Source organism: Myodes glareolus, chromosome 7 (assembly GCF_982192425.1).
Source record: "Myodes glareolus chromosome 7, mMyoGla1.1, whole genome shotgun sequence".
In the NCBI taxonomy this organism is placed as follows: domain Eukaryota; kingdom Metazoa; phylum Chordata; class Mammalia; order Rodentia; family Cricetidae; genus Myodes; species Myodes glareolus.
This window is the reverse complement of record NC_142032.1, coordinates 66,791,332-66,817,815: the sequence shown is the minus strand read 5'-3', so window position 1 is coordinate 66,817,815 and position 26,484 is coordinate 66,791,332. Positions and strand designations below refer to the sequence as shown.

At 44.6% G+C, this 26,484-nt stretch overlaps 1 protein-coding gene across 1 annotated transcript in view; it reads right to left on the bottom strand.

Annotated features, from left to right (window-relative positions):
• The window catches only part of C7H10orf143 (chromosome 7 C10orf143 homolog), a 36,470-nt gene that overhangs the window by 1,864 nt on the left and 8,122 nt on the right, over positions 1-26,484 (bottom strand). Inside the window, exons 2-3 of the mRNA XM_087908317.1 lie at positions 7,293-7,454; positions 7,122-7,184 (exon numbers count right to left, since the gene is read on the bottom strand). Of these exons, the coding sequence (XP_087764443.1) occupies positions 7,122-7,184; positions 7,293-7,454 (225 nt within the window). The remainder of the gene's footprint in view (positions 1-7,121; positions 7,185-7,292; positions 7,455-26,484) is intronic.

The window sequence follows — 26,484 nt, the reverse complement described above, 5'->3', positions numbered from 1 at the left end:
ACTCAAGAACATGTAAAAGCATATGTAAGGACATGTGAAAGCATATAAGAATGTGACATAAAGAATATATACAGACATATAACATGCAAGATTACAGAAGATCATATAAACACAGACAAAAACACACAAGATCATTGAAGAATATAAGAACACACATCATCATAGAAGATAATCATAAGCACATACAATAGCATACATTATCATAGAAAAACATCTAAAGAACATCATAGAATATATAGAATCATAAAAAAAATAAGAACAGCACAGAATATATAAAATCGTAGAATATCATATATGATCATAAAAGAACATATAAGAACACACAAGAGCATCATATAAGCACATACAAGAACATACAAGATTGTAGATGAATATATAAAAACATACACAAACATGAAATCATAGAACATGGAAGAATGACATATAAAAACATACAAGATCATAGGAGAACATCTAAGATTATACAAACACATACAAGACCATAAAAGAATATCCTATGAGAACATCCAGGATCATAGAAGATCATCATATGAGAATAAACAAGATTACAGAACATACAGGCCGTGTTCCCACAGTCCTGGAAGAATGACGAGCAGGACAGGCATCTCTTTAGAAACAAGGTCCTTCCCATGGTCCTCAAGGTCTTTCATGGCCCAGGACAGCAGTTCTCCAGAAAGAGAATGCAGCATCCCCCAAATTCTCCACAGGACTATTCTCTCTTGAGGCTCTTGTACTATGGGACTAGGTCAAGAGAGTTTGGGAAGTCACTGGAGTGGAGGCCTCCCCTAGAGAAAAGTCCAGGATCCAGAGGTAGGATCAGGTGAAGACTTCGGAATGAATTCCATTCTAATCATGCCATCACTACCACCAAGTTTGAAAAAACAATTTTAATTAAAAAGGCATTCACTGAGACATCACACTTCTGTACCCACTTACACACTGAAGACAGGCTGTAGGTAGAATGCATAGACTCGGACCAAGACAGATCATCAATGTGAGCACAGTGACCTGCAGTCTTCAGACCTGCCCATTCAGACTTCCCTCACGCCATCCCTAATCCCCACTACGAACTCACTCTTGATTTCTTTTCCCCTCTTTTAAATATTGTTGTTTATTGAAACAGGATTTCATGTAAATCATTCTGGCCTCCAGCTCCATCCATAGCCAAGGCTGTCCTTAAACTCCTGGCCCTTCTGCCTCTATACTCCGAGTGCTACAATTACGGACAAGTGTCACCATGTCCAGTTTTGCCTCCTGAGTTTCCACATTTGTCCCAGTGTGTCAGTGTCTTTCAGGTTACATGGCCTGATCTGCACAGGGACAGTCTAGGGTGGGGAGGGGCTGAAGCCCTGAGATTCTGGGACTCACAAATAACGTACACACAACACCAGGGACATGTCTGATAGGGATGCTCTACTCCCTGGGTCTAAGCTTTGGTGAAGTCAAGGGCTTTAAGCAAGGCTTGCTGTGTCTAGGAAGTGCCTCTTACCACAGAGAAACAGGAAGCCTGCTGTTGTGGACTATTACTTTAACTACATAAGGATGCGTGTCATTTGTTTATGCTGCATTTGTCAAACCAGGTAAAGATGTGTGCCTTTGCCTGCCTAAGGCTTGTGATTGGTCTAATAACAAGCTGAACGGCCAATCATTAGGCAGTAGAGAGATAGGCAGGGATGGTGGACAGAAAGAGTAAGTAGGAGAAGGAATCTAGGCTCAAGAGAGGAGAGGGAGAGAATGCGGGAGAAAGAGGAGGAGACATCTAGGGCCAGTCGGTCACCCGCATGCCAGACATGGAGGAAGCAGTGAAAGTGGGACACACAGACTGAAAGAAAGGTAAAAATCCCAGAGGCAAAATGTAGATGAAGTGAAACAGGTTAAATTAAGTTATAAGCGCTAGCGGGACAAGCACAAGACAGGGATGAGCATTCATAACAATATTCAGTTGTCGCGTCATGATTTGGGAGCTGGTTGGTGGCCCAAAAGAAACCCGGCTACAGCCTATGTCTGTTGGGAAGACTTACATAGAGAATCTAAAGCAACAGTGAAAAATAAACCAAAATTCCAGTCTATTCTCACTAAGCAAGATAGAAAGATAGTTTTGAAGGATGATATTTATTTTGTATGTATGTATGTGCATACATGTGAAAGCTATGATGTATATGTGGAAGTCTGAGGACAGCTTTGGGGAGCTGATTCTCTCCACCTATTTATGTGGGTCTTGAGATGAACTCAGGTCCACAGGACTAACAGCTAGCTCCTTTACCTGTTGAACCATCTCAAGGGCCTCACGTTCTTATTTGCTTCTAGTACTGGGATAGAAATGGACTCATGCCCAGTGGGTTCCAGCTGGACTCACTGCCGGACACCTTCCTAGTGCTTCCTCGGGGACAGAATCTACCCATCAAGAATTCTGGTTCCAACAAAACAACTTTCGAAACTGACTTAGAAATCAGGATATTCTTAGACCAGCAAACGTAGATAATCCCCTGCAGCATGCCTATTAAAATACTGGCATCCACAAAGGACAGCTGACAGTAACCACCTGCACAAGTAGGAAGAACATGGATGGGGCTTCTTTTTCTAAATTATTGTTAGTGAATATGACTCTATGGTTTTGCATATTTGTCTACTCTGCCATCTTGCTTAGTAGTTTATCTGCAGGCTTTCTTGGATATTTTATGTAGACAGATTATGTATATAATCTGGAAACAACAGCAATGTAAATGTTTCTGTTTTCCCTTCCCAATTCTTCTACTCATTGTTTCTTTGTTCTTGTCTTACTATACCGGCTGGAAACTCTAATACACAGAGCAGGACCAGCCACAGCAAGAGTCCTTGTCTTCCTCCTCAACAACGGAAACAATTCCATGAAGTATAGTGTTCAGCTTCTAGCAGGATAAACTCTGATCATGGTTTGCTAAATAAGTTATCAGTTTGGTTTTGTTTATTTGGTGTGTGTGTGTGTGTGTGTGTGTGTGTGTGTGTGTGTGTGTGTTTAAGCCAGAGTCTTGCTCTATTGTTCTGGCTGGTCTGGAACTCCTATGTAGCCATGATCTCCAATTCACCACAATCCTCCTGGCTCAGTCTACCTAGTACTAAGGAGTAAAGGAATGAACTACCGCATACAGCTCTGAAATTGCTATAAACAGGACCTGGATCTAATAGGCAAATACAATGAGCACTTTTTTTTCATTTTTCGAATGTTAAATCATCCAAGTGTCCTTTCATACTGGGCATCGTGTACCAAAGGCACAACAACAAAACTATCTGGAATGATAGCTTTTTGATAACTTTCTTGGGTTTTGCCACTGTTCTAGCCTGTGTGTGCTCCCTTCCAGAATCAATGCTGGTGACTAAGTATCAGCAGCCACTTGCTCAGAAGCTGCTGGCTCCTGAACTCAGCAAAGTCGTCACTGTAGGGGAGCAGTGTTCAGGGGGCTGAAAAGGCTAGGACATTTTCTGCACACACTATCAGCATCCACACATGGACCAAATGCGAAGGTTTTGCCATCTTTCCTCCAAGTCTCACTCCTAGGGAGAAGACTTTACCGTTTTTTCCATGGGTCTAAGGCTCTAGAATCCTTGACATTCCTGTGCCCATGTCAAGAACACATTCACTCAGGGCTCCCTTGTAACTCTGAGGGCTGATGAGAGGGCTTCCTCTGCTTCCCATATTTCATGGACTTTGCTTATAATCTCCCACCCTTCATGGACCTGCCTTATAACCCACATCCTTCATGATCTACATTATAATTCCCAACCCCTCACAGATCCTCTTCTCTTTATTCTGTAGCTCCTGTAGCCTCATTATGGCTCACTTAACTGGTCTCAATCAACAAAGAGCGGTCCCATGGACAAGCTGACTACAGGGAAGTCAGCTGTTCAACGACAGGCCATCATGAGGTCATTTGTGGAACGAAAGAGAATCTGCTGCTAATAGTCCTCAACCATTCTGTCTCGCTGTCTGGGTGTGCAAGACAGGGCAGTGCAGAGCAGGGAAGGCAGGAGCCTGACAACTGTGGGACAGGCACTCTGCACCACAGACGCACACTATTCCCACACTCATTCCAGTCCTTGAGAGCAGCTGATAAGAGGCTGAGAGAGGGTGTCTGGAGCAATGATACATGTGTGTGTGTGTGTGTGTGTGTGTGTGTGTGTGTATACACATATATATGTATGACACAAGGTGAACTGTGACTATTATAATAGGGAAATTGTAAGCAATTGTTCAGATCTATAATCCTAGCACTCAGAGGCTGAGGTTAGCCTAGGCTACCAGAAAAGGTCAAGGCCAGCTCGTGCTATATAATAAGACTATGGCAAGCAGACAAAAGAGAGAACCCATGTCAGCACTACTGAGCTGGAAACCACTGTAAGAATGAACTAGAATGGATCAGATGGAAGGACTGAAGCGCAAACGTACAGAGTGAGACTGAGTTCATACTGAGAAAAGGTCCATGCATTCATGAGAAACAACTCAGTGACTAAAACATGACAGAAGACTGGGAGATGGCTTGACAGATAAAGCACTAGCATGTATGCATGAGGACTTCAGTTCCAATCCCCAGAATCCAGGGAAAAGACGAGCAGTCATGGAAGCCCACTGGTAATCCTTGTACTTGGGAGGCAGAGATAGGGGATCCCTGGGGCAAGATGGAGAGCTAGACTAGCCAGAATTAGTGAGCTCCAGTTTCAGGAGACCTTGCCTCACTAAATAAATGGAAAGTTATCAAGGAAAACATTCAGTGTCAAGTTTGGGCTTACGCACACACAAACATGCATGTGCCCATATTCACGGAAGTACACAACACACATATAAATACATACACATGCAAATAAACAAAAGCCAGTTGAAGAGCAAGGAACTCATGCTCCGCAGAGACAGCTCTGCCTAGGATTCTGAGCAGGAAGCATCATGGGATCAGCAGACTACAGTCAGAAACATACAAGAGGCTCAGTTCACGCAGCAGCTGCGGGGAAAAGCCACCAGGCAAGCTGAGAGGCACACATGGATGGGGCTGCTGTTAGGGATACCACATGAACCACACTGACATAGACTCTGCAGCCCTCAGAGTCAGGGGAGTCATCGGAGTCAGGCTGGGAGTGTGAGCTGGCAGGAAAGCCCTCCCGGGCATGTGGGCAAGCGGCTATGAAGAAGCCTGAGTGTAATAAAGTCCTCTGAAGTTTGCAGCCGCTGCCCGTCAGTGATTTGCTGCTAAGTAGTGCTCCCTGGGATCCTGCATCTCTAAAAATACTATTTGCTTTTTATTTAACACCGAACCTTTTGATGTTTTAGAATATAAAAATAGTAAGTGTCTTATTATTTTAAAAGCTTAGGAGAGAAACTAGCCGTATTATTAGGAAAAGAAGATATACGCAGTATAGTCTGTTCAAATATCAAGAGGTGTGACTTTTCAAATTCACATTTCAATCTTTATTTACATAAGACTTTTAGAAATAGTGGGTGTAAATATTAAACCGCCCAAGCCTGGGTAAAATTTTATTGAGAATAACTACAAATAAAGGGAAACTGATTTTTTAAAGTCAGTTTCTGAAATTTAGATGAAAAGAATATTGAGCATTAACCAAAAAAATGATATTTACATATCAATGTAGGTTTTCTGCTCATAGATTCATTTCCTATGAAACTAAAAGAGGCAAGCTTGGGGAATTACAAAGGAAGGGAAAACCCTAAGCAAACAGGTACTGTTGTTCAAACAGAACATTAGCCAAAATGATCCAATCAGGCGCTTGAGCTAATTCTTTTTTTTCCTCCCTTTAAGCCATCCATGCCAGAACACAACCTCTCAGAGTGTTAGGAATTCACGCTACTTTCAAATGTGCCTCCAATAGGCAGGAGGAGTTGAAAGCTATATCCCAAGGATATGGGGTTGGGGCAAGACAGAGAACCAGCCAGTCACAACCAGAGAGGTTATTTGACTACAATGGGGCCACAATTCTCAAAAAGTATGACTTAGCTGCATCCTCGGGTGTATTCGGCAGTCATGGGAGTCAACCTAAACTACACGGAACTCAGATGACTGCATCTTGAATTTGAGCACTGTTCAGAAATACAGCACACAGCCAACACGATGCTCTACAGACAGAGAACAGAAAGAAGCAAAGCGCACTTTCCGGGAGGAGGCACGACACTGAAGTTGGCTTCTGTATTGCTCTGATGACTTCAGTTACTCAGGTTAATGTGGATGGCAGCTGCCAGAGCATCGGGTCTGTCTAAGAGTCAGTGCCTGCCACTGCAGACCCCAGCGTCCAGTCCTGCGTCAGCTGAAGATGTGCGTAAGTTACGGACTCAATCTTTTGCTCATCAGGAACAGCAAGTCACTTCTCTAAAGATCTTTGGGGGGCAATCTCCGACACTCAGACTCAGGCACTCGCTCACCCGCCTGGTTTCTATGTGGAATTTAAATACAGGTCTATTTTATTACAATATTGAGAGTTCAAATTTAAAATAAAAAACCCAAGAATTATAGAGGTTATCAAAAACATATTAACTTGTTCTTAGAGTAAGTTCAAAATTAATAACAAAGGCATTATTATGCTAATATATACTTTATGATATTCCGCCCTACAGCGGAGGCTGAAAATTGGTTGGCGGTCTTTGGCCTCCCTTTATTTTGAACTGATGGTGTGAGCATGATGTTTCCTTCAGAAATCTACAATTTATGTAAAGTTTATGGAAACACACTAGAAAAGTTTAAACAGATGAGGAAAACCCAATGCTGACTCCTGTTGGATAATTTAAATAAGGCCGTGTTCTTCCCTAAGTCGACCTTCAAGGTCTGTCCTTTAGACAAGTAGAGAGTCAGCTTCTTTTCCTCGAGGCTACATCTAGTCACAGCACCTTCACACATGCGCGCACACACACAAATACTGCTTCTTAGCGGGGGTTTTAAATCTCTTTGTGATTTCTAGTTCTAAATTTGAAGCTGGAACATTTTTTACCTCAACAGAATGCTAAAGAAAAACAAAAGTTCAAATCAGCCTTCAGTTTTATTCACGTATCTCATTCCTTATATATGTGATTGCAGACTTTATTAACTGTTTTACAGATCTGATGTGGAAGAACTCTGTCATTTCTGTCTCAGTGAGATCACACTTACAGACTCCCCCGCAATACATCTCAGGCAAGGCTGGGCTGAGCTTCTTCCACCGTTCTGCAGACTCTATTAAATGAACCACAGACATACGTGCATCAGCACATGGAAACCACGGTTTTATTTAACAAATTCTATGGGCTCGCAGTGGGTTTGGTGGCAGGAGAAAGCACATACCACTGAGCTCGGCCTCTCCTGGCCACACTCTGGTCGCGGTGCAGGCGGGCTTCGGGGTCGTGGCTCATGGTCTTCTGTGCTCCAGGACAGCAGGGCACAGGTGCTTACCATGTGGCTGGTGTATTCATGGCCACCAGCCTCTGACCTCCTGCATGCCCGTTTCTGAAACACAAAATTTCACTTCTGATGACCTCAGACAACATACAACACTCTGACTGAATTTATTTTCAGAAAACTTCAGCTCCCAACACAGACCCCTGTGGAGCGGGAAAGTCTTATAGAACGCGTGGGGATGACTTTCAGGACTAACAGCCATCACTTACCTTAACCTTGTTAGCTCAAGTGCTGCCTGTGGTTACCCGCCTTGATAGATTTAAAATAGTCATTTTAAACAATTTTGGCTGAAATTCCTGTAATAAACTATTGTGGCTGGTTTATTGAAAATGTACCAAACCTATAAATTCTGTTCAAGGAACTACTTATAAGCTTCAACACATCTTCCTTAGCATCGAGTTGCATTCTTTCTTAACACAGTATGCATGGCTCACTTGTGAATAATTCTCTTACTGGCATGGAAGAACAAATTACTTTTATTGATCTCAGAGTCTGCACACACAGCCTGTAGCCAGGTAATGGGGGAAAGTTAACATTTGGCTTCTACATCCACATGAACTAAAGAAGGTTAATTACAAAGATAGTCCTTCAATACTTCAGAAGAAAGTAATGTCCTAATGCCCCACGGTACATTCCAAGAGCCATCCTGACTTGGGCAAGAGTCAGGAGGAATTCTGTAAACACTCACCAATCTACCCTCAGTCCAGGGCCAGCATGTCCCTCTGGTGGCCACGCAGATGGGCCTGCTTCTGGACACCTGCCAATCCAGGAAACATTTGCTGCATGGCTCCAGCTGCATCTACACTCAGTTGTAAATCACCGTCCTCGGCAAGTCAGAGTTTCCCCAACTGTGTTTGTTATTTAGGGTATCATTTATTTAATGATTCCTAATTGGCTCTTAAAATTTATTTATTCAATGAAAGTTTTAATCATCACCATCTGTATCAATTATTTTTCTATTTCTGTGATAAAACACCACGATCAAGGCAACTCATAGAAGACTTTATTTGGGCTTACAATTCCAGGGGGTGAGAGGCCAAAAGGATGGTGGTGAGAGCCAGAATCTGAGAATACGCATTTTTTTTTCAAAACAGGGAGTCTAATGTCAAACTCACAGAGATCCACCTGCTTCTGCCTCCTAAGTGCTAGGATTAAAGACATGTGCCACCATACCCAGATTCCACATTGTTTACCATAAGCATAAACCTTAAAATGATGTGTCTTTAAATTCTCAAAGCCTGACCCCAGGGACACACCTCCTACAACAAGGCCATTCTTTCCAGTCCCTCTCAAAGAGTTCTACCAGCTGAGGACCAGGTATTCAAACTTAGGAGCCTCCAGGGAACACTTCTCATTAAAACTATCACATTCCATTTCTTGGCCCTCATAAGTTCTTGGTCATATTATAATGTAAAACACATTTAGTGCAACTTCAAAAGTCCCCATAGGCTTTCAGTCCCAACCCTGTTTAAAAGTCCAATGTCTCTTCTGAGACTAAAGACAAGTTCCTAACTGTAACCCTCTGTAAAATTAAAAAGCAAACGAGATACTTCCAGCATATAGGGGCACAGAATAGACATTACCATTCCAAAAGGGAGGACTACGGGCCTAGTCAAAAGCAAGACAGAAACCTAGCAGGGCAATCTCCAAACGTTCTACTTACATGCCTGATGCTAAAGGGCTTTGATAGCGCGACCCCTCCAGCTTTGCTGTCGGGAGCACCACCTCCCGTCCTCCCGCCACCTCCCGTCCTTCCCCCACTTCTCCTCCTCCTGCCACTTCCACCAAAACCCTTCTTCTTTCCATGAAGTCTCCCTCCAGTTTTCCGGTCTTTGAGGGTGTATGTGTGCATATTTTCATTTGATTTAGTTAGGGTTTTTCTGCATGAGCATGGGTAGGAAGTTATTTACTGGTGCACAGACTACTTCTCAGTGGGTACACCACTGACAAAAATAACACCTGGCCCCCAACTCCTGCAGCCACCATTACCTGCCAAGAGTCCCATCAGAGAGTTGGGTTTGTTGAAACATAATGGGTTTATTCAACAAGGAGGTATTTCTCCATGGGTACCTGGGATTAAGTATTAGATTTACCATGGGCATTTCCAGAAACTAACCTAATCTAGAAAATCCCTCAAAAGTGTGCCTGAAGATTGGCTGATTCTACATCCTGTCAAATTGACAATCAACACTAACCATCAAGTACCAAGGCAAAAAATCAAAACAGGAAGAGACATGGCCTCTCCCATCATATTAAGGAAATTACACTATGACCAGGACAAAGTCTGCAGAAAAGAAAGACAGGCTCGACACCAGGAAATCCATGAGCACCATTCGTGTTAGTTTTCACGAGGAAACAGTAACGCAATGATCTCCAGAGAGACGCAAGCTAGTTTGAAATGTAAACATCGTTCAGGAAAAAAATCAAAAATAAACCAAAAAACACTAAACTAAAATAGGAAGCAAATGCTTTGGGTTTTTCTTTTCATGTTAATCAATGTTTTATTGATGTGCCTGTGTGCCTGTGTGAGTTCAGGTGCACTGCATGCTTGCAGCTGCCCAGAGACCCCTGGCGGTGGCAGCACAGGCAGCCGGGAGCTGCTGAGAGGAAGATTAGAGGCTCGCACCACCACATCTGCTGGCTCAGAGAACTTAACATGCGTTTTTTGCAGTGGGAGAAGGATGTTTGTTTTTTTTAAATAAAGTCTTGCATGGCTAGCCTTGAACTTGCTATGTAGCCAAGGATGACTTTGAACTATCTTCCTGCCTCTGCCCCAGCAGTGCTGAGGATACAGATAAGTGCCCCGTGCCAGCTTAGAACACTCTTCAGGGCACAAACTACGTAAGAACTAATTTTAAAAGTCTCCTGTTCTTAGATAAGATGATTTGAGACTACAAAGATGAGCATTCTCCCTAAGTTAATTCGAAAATTCTACTTAATCCCAGCAAAAATACTAGCAAGCTATTAATATTTCATGAGTAACATGAATAGCTACTAAAGACCACATGGGGGAAAAAAGGTCAGACGCACGCTGGGGAAGGAAAACACCCTGGACACTAAAACACACCACGACTGTATAATGATAGTGGGTGGGGACTTGTACAAAAATTGGCAAGTAAACAATGACAGCCTTGGTAAGAAATTACCAACAGTGCAAGAGGGGCACTACTATCATGAGGGTAACCAACAGCTGCTTAATTAGACTAAGGCCCACTCAATAGGAGAGGATTCATTTTGGGTACTGTAAACCTAGCCAGCTACTAGGCTAAAGAGGGTATTTAAGAGTATTTTAAATGGCCTAGCATAACCTCTGGTCATGTTTCTGGATTTGAAATGTCCCAAATTATGAAAATTTTTTGCAAGTAAACATAATTTTCTCAATATAAAAACTCTTCTTAAATCACATAGTTGCACAATACACAGCACAAAAAACAACGTAGGCTGACTTATCACGTGAATCTGTTTCCAGTCTGTGTCCCAACTGGACCCTCAACCTAGAAGAGCTGGCCTTTCTAAACTTATCCCCTAAAGGACAGCTGTGTAATCCCCACAACTTCATTAAACTGATTAGTGATGGCCCAGAGTTGCCTTTCAACCATGAGTCCACATTGACCTGTCCAGCAGGACACAGTAGACCCACTGTGATGGACGTGGTCCCATCCCAAGGATCTCCAGCCCTTCTACTTCTAGCATGCAACCCCTTGCCAACACACTGGGAAAGCACACTAATTCTCCCTTCCTGCAAACTTGGAGAACAAAGCAATGTTTATCTCTCATTCAATTCTTATCTATGTATCAGAAGGTCTTCCGTCCTTTTAGTTGTTCTTCTCAAACGTTTTCCTTGGGGGGGAAAATTCTCTTTATCTGCCTCTGTTTTCCCTGACGTCCCAAAAAGGAATAAATAAATCCAGCAACTATATGTGCATTTCAAAAAAAAAAAAGGCAAATAGAGCAGTTTCACAGAGTTCAAAGTCCAGAAAACTCTCTATATGGAAAGTTGTCACCCAAATCACTGGGTTATAAATGGGCTTTTCAAAAATTCATTTATTTTATGCATATGAGTGGGTTTTTTTCTGCATGTATGTGCACCATTTGTGTCCCTAGTGCCTGGAGAGTTCAAAGAGGGCTTCAAATCTCCTGAAACTAGAGTTAAGATGGGTGACAGGAACTGAATCTGGGTCCTCTGCAAGAACAAGGGCCTTAACCACTGAGCCAGCTGTCAAGCCACCGCCTTCACCTTAAAGACAAGATTTTGCTATACATCCTCTGCCGGCCTAAACTCAGAGCAATCCTTCTGCTTTAGCCTCTAAGTGATGGGCTATAGCACACCTAATTCAATGCAAGTTATCTGGATAACTGGGTAGCTAACTGGAAAAAGAAAAAAAAAAACTAACAAAGCCTTTATCTCCTTCTTCTCTTTCTCTTTTTTTTTTTTTTTTTTTTAAGATAGGGTCTCACTATGTACATCGTGCTGTCCTGGAACTCACCACATAGATCAGACTGGCCTCCAACTCACTTAAACCTACCAGCCCCTGCCTCCCAAGTGATGGGATTAAAAGGTGTGTAACTACTACACCTGGCTTTGATGTCATATTTAAAAATAAACCAATGGGGCCAGAGAGATTATTGGCTAAGAGCACTGGCTGCTCTTCCAGAGGAACCAAGTTCAATTCCTAGCACCCACAGGGCAGTTCACAATCATGTGCAGCTCCAGGGGATCCTACACCCTCTTCTGACCTCTGGATCAGATATGCACAGGGTGGACATACATACACGCAGGCTAGGAAAATAGCAAACATAAAAAACACCTGAGTGTCTTGCTCCACAGCCACAGTAAAGGGAAATGTTCTCTGACTGAAACTCAAAACCAGAAGACATAAAAAAACAATAGTGACACATCTGACTACATATAAAACAAGAAAATCTTTAGAACAAAGCAAAACAAGCCTACAGTTAGGTCACAAAACCCTGTCATCTCAGCAGTAGGAGGCCGAGGCAGGAAGATCAACTGGAGTTCAACTGAGAGTACAGCCTGTGCTACAGAGTAAGACCCTGTCTCAAAAACTTCAAACAAGGGATGGAGAGATGGCTCAGCAGTTTAGGCCACTGTCTGCTCTTCCAGAAGCCCTGGGCTTGCTTCTCTAACTTCAGTTCCAGTGGAACCAATGCCCTCTTCTGACCTCTACAGGCACTGCAGAGACACGTAGGCAAATCACCCATACACAAAATAAAATTAGTAGCTCTGAAGGAAAACAAACTAAAACAAATATTCCAAGAAGTTAAAGATACCTGGAGAAAAAAAAAAAAACAAGAAGAAAATATCTGGAGCATGTGCTACGAAGGCTCATGACCCTCATATGGGAAACTCGTCAAAGCTGAGGAACAAGCTATGTGTGCATAGTGGTGCATACTTGTAATCCTGGCTGCTGGGAGGTGGAGGCAGGAGGGTCAGGAGTCAAGGCCAGCTTAGCCTGCCTTACAAGAGGCCTACCGCAAACAGCCAAAGGCCAAGAGAAAACAAAACTTAATGGTACCACCTCCATGAACAAAAGACAGATGATTCACAAGCAGGCTGTTGAGAAGCCATTACACAGCAGCTGTGACAGAGTGCTCAGTTAAGACACCCATCTCAGCGACTTCTTTGTCAAGCTTATTAGATGACAAAATGCCTGGAGCATTAGTGGGCATGTCTTTGGAGGTGTCTGTTATGGTATTCCCAGAGAGGATTGGCTGAGGGGGGTAAACAGAGCCCCGATGGTGGGTGGTATCATTCTAAGGGCTGGGGTCCTGGACTGAAGAAAAAGAAAAAAGGAAAAAGTGGGCTGAGCACCAGGATTCACCCCTTCTTCCTGTGAACACAGCAATAAAAACAGTTACTAATACATTCATATTTAGAAAAATGCAAATGAAGCTAATGTCAAGAAATCATCTGTCATTCATCAGCCTGGAACAACTTTTCAAATGTGATATGGCCCTATAGACAACAAGCATTTCCTATGATGCTGGAAGGAAGAGGTGAGAAAATATGGTGAAGCCATGAAGACCCAGAAATTCTACCCCTAGCCCCCCCCAGCTACCCCACACCTCTGGCACTGGAATGACTGCTGCCCACTCCTAGCTTCTCATAGGTCTGACATGGAGGTACCAAGACATAAAAATGAGTGTGCATGTATGTCCACAGTATGACATGGAGGTAAGGAGACACATAGATGAGTGTGCATGCATGTCCACAGTATGACATGGAGGTAAGGAGACACACAGATGAGTGTATGCATGGATGCACCCCAGATGGTTTACAGCATCCAAGAGCAAGGAGCTCAATATCCACTGTGCGCAACACTACTATTTTGGTTTCTATTTTGCCATTCAGGATGGAGCAGAGAAAACACAAGAGAAGCCTAAATTTTTTTTTATTACTTACGCTTATTTACATTTATTTTTCTATTTTGGGGAGTGCACACGCCAAGGCACACATGCGGAAGTCAGAGAGTGCAACTCACAGGAGTCACTTCCTCTCCTTCTTCCACGTAGGCGCCTATAGTGACATTTTATCTGTGTTTTAATAAAGCTTGCTTGAGGATCAGAGAGCACAGCTAAGCCACTAGAGCAGGGAGTAGAGGTACACACCTTCAATCCCAGGACTCAAGGCCACTCTGGGCTTGAATTTGTCTAAAAAGAGAAAGAGAACACACACAAAGGTGTCCCAAGCACTCAGGAGTCTCAGACCTTTAATCCCAGGACTAGGGGGTGGAGACAGGAGTGGTAAAGCTGGGTGAGAGAGGCAAATGGGGCAGGAGACAGGAGCTCAGTGCAGTCTGAGGTTTGGTGGAGAGCACTGTAGTCTGTAGTCACGCTGAGGATAGGCTCGCCCCTTCGTCTGAACTCTCTAGTGGCTTGGCTGCTTTGCTTTTCTTATCTTCAGTTTGAAATCCAATGTCTATCTCTGAGTTTTTATTAGTTGTGCTACAGATTCCAGGAATCAAGCTTCGTGGCAAGAGTTCCCCACCCACTGAGCTATCACATCAGCCTGAGCCTAAACCATTTTTCGAACCAAAATACTTAGGAAATCCTTAGGAAAGGATGTGCACATGTCAACAGGACACAGGTGCCAACCTGAAGAACTCCTAACGGCTGGAGCAATTTAAACTGTAAGTAAATGACAGCACTGGGCTATGAGTCAGAGAGCGCTGAACACCATGCACCTGCCCATTCTGAAAATAACCCAATAGTGCATGCGAGGAGGGATTGGGGCACCCTTTAGTGACAAATTCTAAACAGTGAATGTCAAAAGCAAGACAGAAACCAAATTAGCAAGAAGTAAATACCATGGAGACAACTAGACAAGCTTCGTCAAAAGATGCTAGAACCTGTGGGGGCGGGGGGATTCCAATGAGTAGCACAATTAAGCTGGCTCAAATAATGACCCTCCCATGTCAGACTCCTAGAATATTGGGAGTGCATGTGTGTGCCACCAGACCCAGCTGCAAAAGGAGTTTCTAATGAAAACCATCCTGCACATTATCAGTGGCATACATCCACTAGAAACACTGACTTAACCCAAATTGCCTTCCATAATTGCAAGCCATCAAATCTAAATTTTCTTTTCTGACCAACCTGAAATGGACACAGCCCTTCCTACTGGTTGTCACCATCCTCTCAATGTTCCAAGGTTATCCTCGGGTAGTTCCAACCAAGCATTTCTGCACTCTCTTGCTCTGTTTCTAGACTATTCCTTGGAGTCTTTCCACCCTGGATCACTTTCAAAATGGTCTGTGTTCCATTTAAAACAAACCCCACAAAATACTTTCACTACCATACAACCACGGAAGGAGAAGGAGCAGAGCCCACGCACTGTGATTTGGCCATTGTGTTTCTACCGAAGACACTGTCAGTGACTACACCACACGGCAGGTCCAAGCCAAGTATGCCGTCTCCATGTTTCCACAACTCCTACTGCTGATCTTATGACGTCTCATCATCATCATCTCCCCTTTTTAATTTAACTATAGGCTTTCTAACACATACTCACTAAATTCTATTTCCATTTTGTCTTCTACTTTTTATTTATTTTTGTGTATATGCACCTGGGGGTATCCATAAAGACATATGCACATGTCTGCGGAGGGCAGAGGCCAACTCTGGGTACTATTTCTCAGGAACACTCTCCACTTTATTTTTTTGAGATAAGGTCTCTCAGTTGGCTTGGAGCTTATCCATTAGCCTCGCTTGAGGAAGCTCTGGAACTGTCTCTGCATTCCCAACAGTAGGACTGCAAGCACATGCCACCACCCCCAGATTTTTTATGAGAGTCCTGGAAACTGAGCTCAGGTCCTCAGGTTTGCAAGGCAAGTGCTTTGCCATCCCCACCTCCATGTCATGGTCTAACCTAACAAACCCTTTCCAGCTCTTACTCTGCCATGGATTACAATCACCACGTCTATTTCCTCAAGGATTTGCAAGCCTTCTGCATTAAGTTAGACAAAAGCTTTAAGAGGACAAGATCAAGGCCCGAATCTCTGGTTGTTTGGGGATCTGCTCGATTTTTACATGGAGAAAGATACACAATGTGTGATGGCTGGAATGAGAATGTCCCCATAGGTTCCGATATCTGATTACTTGGGCCCCCGTTGGTGGTGCTGTCTAGAAAGACGGGCGGTCTGGCCTTGCTGGAGGAGGATGTCACTGGGTCCAGGCTTTGAAAGCTTAAAGACTCAGTCACTTCCTGTTCACCCTCTGCTTCATGCCTGCCACTCAAGATACAAGCTCTTTGCTTCCTGCTCCTGCCACTTGCTGCCATGCCTCCCCACCATGATAGACCCTATTCCTCTGGAACTGTAAGCTAAAAAACAAACCCTTTTTTTCCTTAAGTTTCTTTGGCCATGGTATGTAATCACAGCAACAGAAAACTAACTAATACACTGTGTCTTTAAGATCAGGTTGCTGTCAACTCTCAATACTCTGGGCTAATATGGGACCATTATTATTCCTCACGCTATCTGCATACATGTTCTCATTTCTATGCTAGTAACAGTCAGCAGCAATAGCATCTCCCTGGGTCTTCTTTCAGTAGCTGGACTTACTAGAAAGAGGAGCAGAAGCATAAATGTGAACTAGAACTTACATTTCACCAGCAAAAGTCAGGGTACAACAGCTTGTGTGCAGCAAAGCTTCAGCTACAGAAAGGCAGCAGACTTGTGAACCCCGACAGTGATGAGCCAACATTCTTTAGGTGGCTCAGGTGGTGGTCCAGGTCCTTGATTCCTGGTGCAGGAGAAAAGGAAAAGCCTACTCTGATACCACGGTGGGTGGGTATCCTCTGGGACATGAGATCACAACGTATGTGGTGACCCTCAGCCATCAGACTGGATTAAATGACTCTCTACTGTTTATGAACAACTGATCACAAGTGACACTGGTCCACACGCTCGTGTGGCCAACAGTCCAGTTACCAAGAAGGCCTGCCCACCGGCTGCCGCTGGAGCACTGATGCTCGCCCTGCTAGAGCTGAGCGCTTCATTCTCTCTGCTCCCTTCCAGAGAGATCTGTCAGCTTTCGTGAAGGCAGATGAAGATTTACCACCAAACTAAAAAGACACTTCACTATATAAACAAAATTAAAATCCCAAGTAGACACGAAGACCCCATTACTTAACAGTAATTGAAGCAGATCAAGTGAACAGCGGCCTCGTCTGAGCACGGCTGAATCCGGGGCTGAGCTGAGCAGACACCTCTTCAGACAAGGCATGAATTAAAATAAAAGTCATGATCCTGCTGCCTCAATGATGGGACAAAGTTGGGACAGGCCTCAGAATGTCCAGTTGCCCTCCCTGAGGAGGAAGGGTCACTTCTTTGTTGATGTGGATACTTCCTTTATTGGAAGTGATGGGCCCAAATGACCTTAATGAATGAAGAGTCCAGAGGGAGGAGGGGGTTAAGACTTAGCAATTTGCCAGAAATGAGATTCAAAAGCATAGCTTCTGTGCTGACAAGATGAGCCCTTTCAGAAACCAGATGGGACATGACCCGAGTACTCCTGGAAAGGCAACAGGAACTGAGGACCTAGGAGCCCACACAGCAGCTTCTTTGTGGAGATGGCTCTGGAAAACGGAGCCCTTTCCAAAGTCCGCCTTCCTACTCTAACTAAATGCTAGAAGAGCGGATTGAATGCAAAATGAGAGCGGTCCTTTGAACTATCCAATGGAAGAGCACTGCATAGTCTCTGTTGTCAGCAGAAGGCAGCGATGGCACACCCTTGACCATCACACCCCAGGTGCAGCACTTACACTCACGTGTTAGTGTGACTGGGCGAGAGTGACATATGCGTAGGATAAAACAGAAAACAAGCCAGGCATGGGGGTGCTCACAGGCAGAGGCAGGGGGTCTTCTGTGAGTTCAAGGATGGCTTGGTCTACATAGCAAGGCGCTATCTCAAAAAGAAATTAATTAAAATTAAAAAATTAGAAAACCAGGACGAGTCATTAGCGACACTGATGCTAAGTCCACAAGAAAACATATTTTCTATAAAAATGAACACAAAAGAAATAACTTAATCTTCCCGGCATGGGGTGTACATATGTATCCCAGCACTAGGGAAGGAAGACAGGAAGATTCCCAAGTCGAGACCAGCCTGGGCGACACAGTGGCATATCATCAAAATAATAATGATAGTAACACAGAATAGCAATAGTGACCTGATCCTCCACTTTGAAGGTATTTTGAGAAGTTTTATTATCAGCCTTATCCTGGAGCCGATAAGCCCTCTGCATGTACACACTGGTCACGTCCTGCTACAGAAAGCATAGTGGACAGTTTCCCGAGCTTTGCTCCACTCTGTCTCCCATAATAGAGAAGTCTCCTTGTGCCGCACTTGGATGGCCATCAGTCTGCGCAGGGAGCAGGAGCTCCAGGAATCGAGATTATTAAGGCTCCACAGATTGCCGTTTAGAGTGAAAGCATGGTTTCCATCAAGCAAAGACTCCTTCCTGATGACATTTTCATTTGGAAAATGACCTTGAACTCTTGAGAGATTTGCTTCCTACAGCACAATGAAATCTGGCTGAATGTCAAGCAGAAAGGGGCCGGAAGTAAGGACTCTGGCTCTCACTCTTGCTCTGAACCTTCCAAGAACATAAGCGGCTCTCACCAGAAGACCCTGACATCCTGATGCTGCAGCCTCATTCAGCCAGGAGCATTATTCAACAGACTCTCAACTGGGCAGGCAAGCTCTTCCAGTACGGCCCAGCCAAGTCCTTGGCAAAGAGATGGTGAGTTTCATCAGTGAGCCAAGGGCAAAACAACAGCCAAACCGATGCTAGAATAGAGATGGTCAGTTTGAGGAAGCAATGGACAAGAGTGCGAGGAAATTCATTCCTCCACTTCTAATAAAAAGGAGTAGGGAGGGGACTGGAGAGATGGCTCAGCAATTAAGAGCACTTGCTGCTCTTCAGAGGACCCCTGTCAGCCACTCACAGCTGCAGCTTCAAGGGATCCAAAGCCTCTGGCCTCTGCAGGCACCTCACATACCCACATGTAGACACACACACCTATACATAATTAAAAATAATAAATGTAAATCTTTTTTTTTTTTCAAAAATGGGGTAGGTAGATAACGGAGGATCACCACAAGTTTGAGGCCAGCCTGGGCTACATAGGAAGACACTGACTCAAAAATACCAAAAAAAATAAAAAAAATAAAAAAACAGAAAAGAAGGACACAGGCTTTCCCTCAGCTGCCAAGGTGCTCTGTCCTTGCAGGGTCTGAGAGTATACTGTGGGGAGGCCCCCCTTTTATGCAGTGACTAGCCTCCCCCATCCTGTGCCTGGCAGCCCATATCACACCATCTCCAAGCTTGCCTGAACGATTCTGTCATTATTTGCATGGATGATGAGGTGACCATCTCCAAGGACAACACTGATGTCCTCATTAAAGTGCTGTTATAAACTTGGGCCTAATGGGCCTGGCCTGTTGGCAAAGACCAGGGCCACTGTGGACACTGAGAGCTTGGCCTGCAGTCAGGGCCTAGGGGTCTGGCCCGACAGCTGTGTGGCACTGGAGGTACATCCTGCAGTCTTGTCACTGCTGCCCAGCTGAAAGGAGGTCAGAAACAAATGAAGCGTCTGAGGGGTGAGGTGCAGCTCAGACCTCTCCTGCCGCACATTCAATGAAAAGTTGGACTTGGGGGTAGCAGTAGGGAGGACAAATGGACTCAGTGGCCTTGCTGATGATTAGATTTAGGCTTTTGTGAGTTTACCCAGGACACAAGAAACCTAAGTCACATTTGGATTATGACATTAAAGATAAATTTCCCACAGTGTTAGAGATAGAAAGAACACTCTATCACTGCACCCCGCCTCTAGTCAAACTCTAAAGATCTTAAAGAAAGCAAGTATGCACATCTACTGACAGCAAGCAGAACCCAATAACCACCCCCTGGACGCCAACAAAATGACATTTCACGTCTTCCCCACATCACAGAGGAAGGTAAGGAGCTGGAGTTCACTTGAGTCTTGGAAAGAGAAACATGAAGCACAAAGACCTTGGCTGATTTGCCTGATGCCTGTGATTGACAGACCGAGGCTTTCACTGTGCTTTCCAACTAGCTGGAGACAGAACTAAAGAATTCAACCCATGGAACTCAAAAATGAAACAATGTATAGAAGAGATGGCAAAGCCTAATAGAACCTTAGCATACAATTATCCCTACCAAGAGAATACACTATTGGTATAAGGATAAACATGCAGGCGGATGGAAGGATATTAAAGGCTGAGAAACAAGCCATCATGTCTATTACATTACATTCAAACCCTTACAGTCAAGTAAGGTTTGACAATGCTGTCTGCAGGAGACCCACCCCCACAACAGCAATGTCTTCCTCGGACCCTGCATTAGTTACAAACCACACCCAAACACCTGCTTTCACAGAGAGATCCTTTATGAAATGGGAAGAAAAGTTAAAGTGGCTGCTTCCTGACTCGGGCAGAAGACCAGCAGCAAGTGACCTTTCTTTCAGGTGTGATTTTATGAGGAGAAGAAGGGGACGTCTGTGTTAGAATGTTAGATGTGGTGGCAGAGGAGATAAAGGACCAAAGGACCAGGGAGTAGAAGGGGACACGGAAAGGAGACAGGGGTATTTGTCCTGGAGAGACAAAGGATGGTCTCTAGACAGAGAGGAGACAAACATGGCCCATAGGCTTATAAAGGTAAAATGGGAAACCCTGTGTTAGGATGAGGTGTTTAATTTTTATTGGGCATGTTAATTAGGTGAGCCAAAGGGGTCTTTTGATTGCTGGACTTTAATACTTTGATAGCTGGACCTTGGTGGTCAGCCTCAGGGAAAGGAAGAGGTGAAATAAGGGAACAGACCTCGGTGGTTGGCTGGCTTTAGGAATGTAATCTAACAGCTTTCAGCAAGGCAGAGGGAATGTGGGAGAAGGGCAAGGCCTGACAGAGCCACAGGCTCTAAAGGGCTAGTGTCCCTTCACTGGATTTCCTTTCAAATGTAAAAAGATATACTGAGGACCTTTTACTAGTCAAACTCAATACAGATCAGGTAAGAATGAATAGTAAAGCCAGGTGTGTGGCAGGAACTGGTAATCCTAGCAACTAGAAGGCTGAAGTGGGAAGACCCTGAGTTCAATGCAAGCCTGGGACACTTCAAACAAATGACAAACAATGGGACTTCAGAGGTGGCTTAGAGGTTAAGAGCACTTGAGGCTACTTGTTGGGATAGGTGTGGCCTTACAAGAGGAAGTGCCACTGGGGGTGAGTTTTGAGGTTTTTGAGGCCCTAAACCAGGCCCAGGAGCTCGCTCTCTCCCTGCTGCCTGAAGATCAGGATACAGACCGCTCAGCTACTTCTCCAGCATCATGTCTGCCTCCGTGCTACCATGCTTCTCACCACAATGATAACTGACTTAACCTCTGAAACTGTAAGCTAGCCCCAATTAAATGTTTTGTTTTGTTTTTATAACAGTTGTTGCGGTCATGGTGTCTCTTTACAGCAACAGAGCATGGACACCAGATTTGATTCCCAGCACCCACACAGAGGCTCACAATCAAAGGGACCAGGGCCAGTTGTTTCTGTCCAGGAGCCAGTTTGCTAAGACCATTGCCCTACATTACCCCACCATTCTATGTTGACTCAGATCAGGCTTCAACCAGACCGTCAGAAAGTACATCCAGTCTGGTAGCCCATCAGGGTCCCACCCGGCCACAAGCAGGAACTGTTCTTGCTACTTCCAGTCAGACAGACCCCTGACACAACAGTCAGACCCCTGACATCACAACCACATCTGCTGATCAGATGTCATGAGCTAACCATAAAATGATTCCTGTACCAGTAAGGGTCTATACCCAATCACTTCTGCACAGGTGCAATTCCCTTAAGCAGGCTTAAAAGCGATTGCCTTACTCTCCCCTGTGGTGGACACCATTTTGGGTGGACCCCAACACGCTGGTTTTTCTGTCCTGAGAAGAAAGTTGCTCTCTACAATTGCTTATCAGGTGCCTTCTGGTCACTTGGAGTGACCTAAAGACCCTATAGCCACTATCTGTAACTCCAGTTCTGGGGATCCAATGTCCTCTTCTGTCTTCTGACCTCAGCAGATACCGGGCATGTTCAGGGTACACAGACATACATGTGAAAAGGCTGGGGGAAGGCGTGGGCAGCAGACCAGAGCCCTGACAGAGCCCAGACCTTAGTTTCGCTTCACTAGAATGGGACAGAGTTGAGCAAGCAGGTCTCATGGAATCCACAACCTATGGGTGACCATCAGCAAGCACCCCCACAAGCCCGTCTGCTACCTCAGCAGAAGCCCCCCAGACTTCTGCAAGCTAAAGATAGCTTTTCCTACCTTGCTGCTGGAAAGTCTCTAACCACCAGGACCTCCCAGCAATCAGCCCCGATACTAATTTTTCCTCCACCAATCAACCCCAGATTAATCCCTTCTCTCTAGAATTCCCCTAACTCTGCTGAAAAGGGGCTTGTGACCTTCTTTGGGGGGTCACTCTTTTGCCACCCCAATACTGGAATCAATAAAACGCTCTTGTCATTGCATACATGGTTGTTGGTCTTCTTTGGGGGCTTTTCTCAGATCCTAACACATGCAGGCAAAACACTCTTAAATAGAAAATAAAAATAAATCCTTTTTTAAAGTTAACTTAATGGTATGTAAATTAAGCTTTTTCTTTAATGAACAAAAGACTTAAATAGGCTGTTTAAAAAAAATGGATCTGAGGACATAATATCAAATCTTTCTAAATTCTCATTCTTACACTCCTAGATCAGCACAGCTCTCAGATCTCAGCTGAGAAATGTCTGTGCAGCGGATGCTAGGTAACATGTTCAGCCACAGATGGGGTAGGCCTTCCCACCAAGGCTAAATTTAGGGTCACTGTGGGAAAAGAGCAGAAAGATTATCAGAGCCAAGGGTCCAGGAAGACCAGAATGAGACAGAGCCTTCTGGACATGACAGGGCCACTGTACTCATGAGCTCACAGCTGCTGTTAGTGCCCACACCCCAGCCAGCCAGTCAACACTTTAGCAGGGCATAAGAAGGGGTTCATGAATCCCTAGCCCTACCTGAGGACACTTGATGGCTTCTGGGAGTGTGAGAGTCAGGTTATCAGGGGCTGCACACTTAAAGAAAACTGACACCACATTCATCCAACAACATGGTCTTGAGAACTCTAAGAGAACTCAGAAGAAGCAAGCTGCAGCCCAGGTAAGGAAACAGATTACACAACTATGATAGCTTTTTGTCTGGGTTTGGTGTTTTTGAGACATAGCATTATGCTGCAGCTCAGGCTGGCCTTGAACTCATAGATATCCTTCTGCCTCAGCCTCCCAACTGCTGGAATCATAGGTTGCTTTTTCTCTTTTTTTATTAGCATGCATGAATTTTACATAATACTGCATTTTGTTATGACACACCTGAATTATAAATTTTCCTAAATAAATGATGCTTTGGAAACATCAGCAATCTGACATTCTTCTAGGCCTCCTTCTCTTCTTTGTAGTTAAACACGCGTGCTCTCCAAGTCAGACAGACCAGGCGGTGTTTCCAGAACACCTACTGTGTACACCTCTTCCTGGTGCCAAGCACCTGATAATCAAAGGAGTCAACCCACAGTCCTTCCAGGGCGGCTATTGAGTACAGCAGTCATGTAGGAAGTTCCCAGCTGGGCAAAACGTCTTCCTGTGGACCCTCCTCTCCCCTCCACTTTTCTGTGCATCTCTTAAAAAAAAAAAAAAAAATCCGACCCCAGCTGGAAAGGACTGATACTCTGTGACTCTGTGTAGCTGAAGGCGAGCACTTAGGTCAGGGTCACAACCAAAGACGAACAACTGGCCGGTTCCTTTCGCCAAGGAGGAGCAGGGCCAAACATAACTAAACCAAGTCAGGCACTGCACTCAGCTCAGCAGATTCTAAGAGGGAAAAAAAAAGTGGGGGCGATGGCTCAGTAGCTCGTTTCTTGAGGAGTGGGCTAGAATGACTGAGGAAGAAAATCTTAATAACCACCAAAGGGCAAAGCGAAGGGTTTTGTTGGAGGGCCCTGCCTCATCAACGGGCGCTCATTAGGGTTCCACTGGGGACCGCACTCAGCAGACGAGCTATCAAATCTGCATCCAACGGAGTGAAACGGGCAGATTCAGCTCTCCATCTTCATACTTTTAAGTTAGACCCCTTAGGGTTTCTGGGATGGTGTTAAAGCCATCAATACGTTTAAGTGGTTTTGCTGACAAGGACTACTGGCTTTATTGGATAATTTCCCAAGTGTTAGCAAAGGTAGGTCTTGAAGTTACCCGCTGATAGAACAGAGGGATAAAAAAACCAGTTTCACCCTCTTACCCACCTACCCACCCACCCACCCTCTCCAGTTTTTTAAACCAGTTCATAACAGTAAGAATTGATAAATGCGGCAGACTGAAGCTTTCTGGTTCATTCACGTCAAACTCTGTGAACCTGCGGCAAAAATACTCCAGGTTGGAACTCGAAATTACCTGTCCTCTCAACATCCTTGAGTCTGTTATCTCTGGACCAAGAGGCTGGCCTGTCTGAGGGTGTCCATGAAAGCAATGGCTGGTCTGCCAGGACACGATACACCACACTGCTGCCTCTGCCCACAGAATTCACAGAGGGGAGACCACAGCAAGGGTACAGGGTCACTAAGGCTGACGTGGCCAGACTAGGGAGTCAAGTCAGGTCTCTGGTGCTTTGGGTTGGCTGTGAAGGAGCTGCTGCTGAACTTTTTTTTTTTTTCTAAGACAATCTTTAAAATATTTTCAGTCAAAACAAGGTAGAAAACACTTAAGATTGGATAGTCTTAACTTTTTGTGCTTTCGGCAGAAGAGGTGACTTTTTTGAGCTACATTACATTTGCGCACCCCTGACAACAGAGCCAGTCAGAATGTTACAGACTCAGGGCACAGGTGGGCTGGGGTGGTTCAGGTAAGGAACAAGGCAGATGTCTCAATGGTGGTCTTGGGGATCAGAGGGTGACAAAAGTTCCAGATGTGCAGTGGACAGCAGCACGCAGCCTGACAACTCACAACAGGGTCCCTGGCCCCAGCATCCCTTCTATCTGTTCCTTCAGCCTCCCCGGGTGCACACAGCCCTGTGCACCTATGCTTCATGTTTCATCTCTGCACTTCAGTCTCCATCTTGGCTTTTTCATCCACCTGCACCCCATGGCTCAAGGGTTCTGAAGAAGCAAGCTCTGCGGCTGAAAGCTCTTAATATTTTTACATTTATTTATTTATGTTATTTCATATATATATATATATTTTCATATATGCAGGTTTTTGCCTGCAAGTGTATCTATGTACCTATGTATCTATGCTTGCCTGGTGGTCACTGGGGCCAGCAGAGGGCATCATAGACTATGGAACTGGAGGTACAGGCAGTTATGTGCTGACATGTGGATACTGGGAATCTTCTGGAACAGCAGTCAATGCACTTAACCACTGCACCATCTCTCGCCAGCCCAGTTCAAACTTTTAAAAAGTCCTTCAAACTCAATTTCACTGGGTACCTCTGTGTTGTGTAGTCATGTCCTATGAACTGAAACATATCCTCCTGGATGGAAGCTCATTTTAGAAAGCTAAGAAAATAGGAAGCTCAATTTTGTATGTCTTGGTAAGCTCAGAAAGTTACAAAATGCACGAGGTCCCTCCCTGAGTTTACACAAGCAGCAAACAATTGCTAGGGACATGGGACTCTGGGGACTGCCTGCTTGCCTTCCAGGGAGTTCCAGGGACACAGCTCTCACAAGTAACCATTATGCTGGGGTGAGCTTTTCTGAGGCAGATGCCACCATGCTTCTTGTCCTTGTCACTGTTCTGTTGCTGTGAAGAGACACCATAACCATGGCCACTCTTATAAAAGAAAGTATTTAATTTGGGGCTTGCTTACAGTTTCAGAGGCTTAGTCCAGTAGCTAAGAGGCTAAAAGTTACATAGTGATTCACAGGCAGAGAAAGAGAGAGAGAGAGAGAGAGAGAGAGAGAGAGAGAGAGAGGAATATTGGGCTTGGCATGGGCTTTTGAAACCTCAAAGCCCATGGAGACACACTTCCTCCAATGAGGTCACAGCTCCTAATCCTTCTAATCCATTCAAATAGTGCCACTCCCTGGTAACTAAGCATTTGGATATATGAGTCTATGGGGGCCATTCTTATTCAAACCACCATGCCTCTAATTGACAATAGATGACTAATAAAAAATTACTAGGTATAATGGTTTGTATACTAAGTGTCCCCCAGAGTCTCATGAACTGAAGGCTTGATCCCAATGCAGCAGTGTTCCAAGGTGGGGTCCCAGAAGTGGCGGGTGTTTACCACTTTGGCGGCAGTGGGACCTGGGAGAATGGAGCCCAAAAATGAGGTTCGGAACTAAAGTCTCATACAGTGGGCAACTTTCCTCAGAGTATCAGACAATGTATACTCTGAAGGCTAAGAAGAGTCATGTGAGTAATATCGTGTGAGTTCAAGCTGTATGAAACCACAAAGAAAAGCCACACATGGCAAAAACGTGTTTCTCCACAGAGGCATGTAAAGGATTACAGCAGCAAGCAATACCG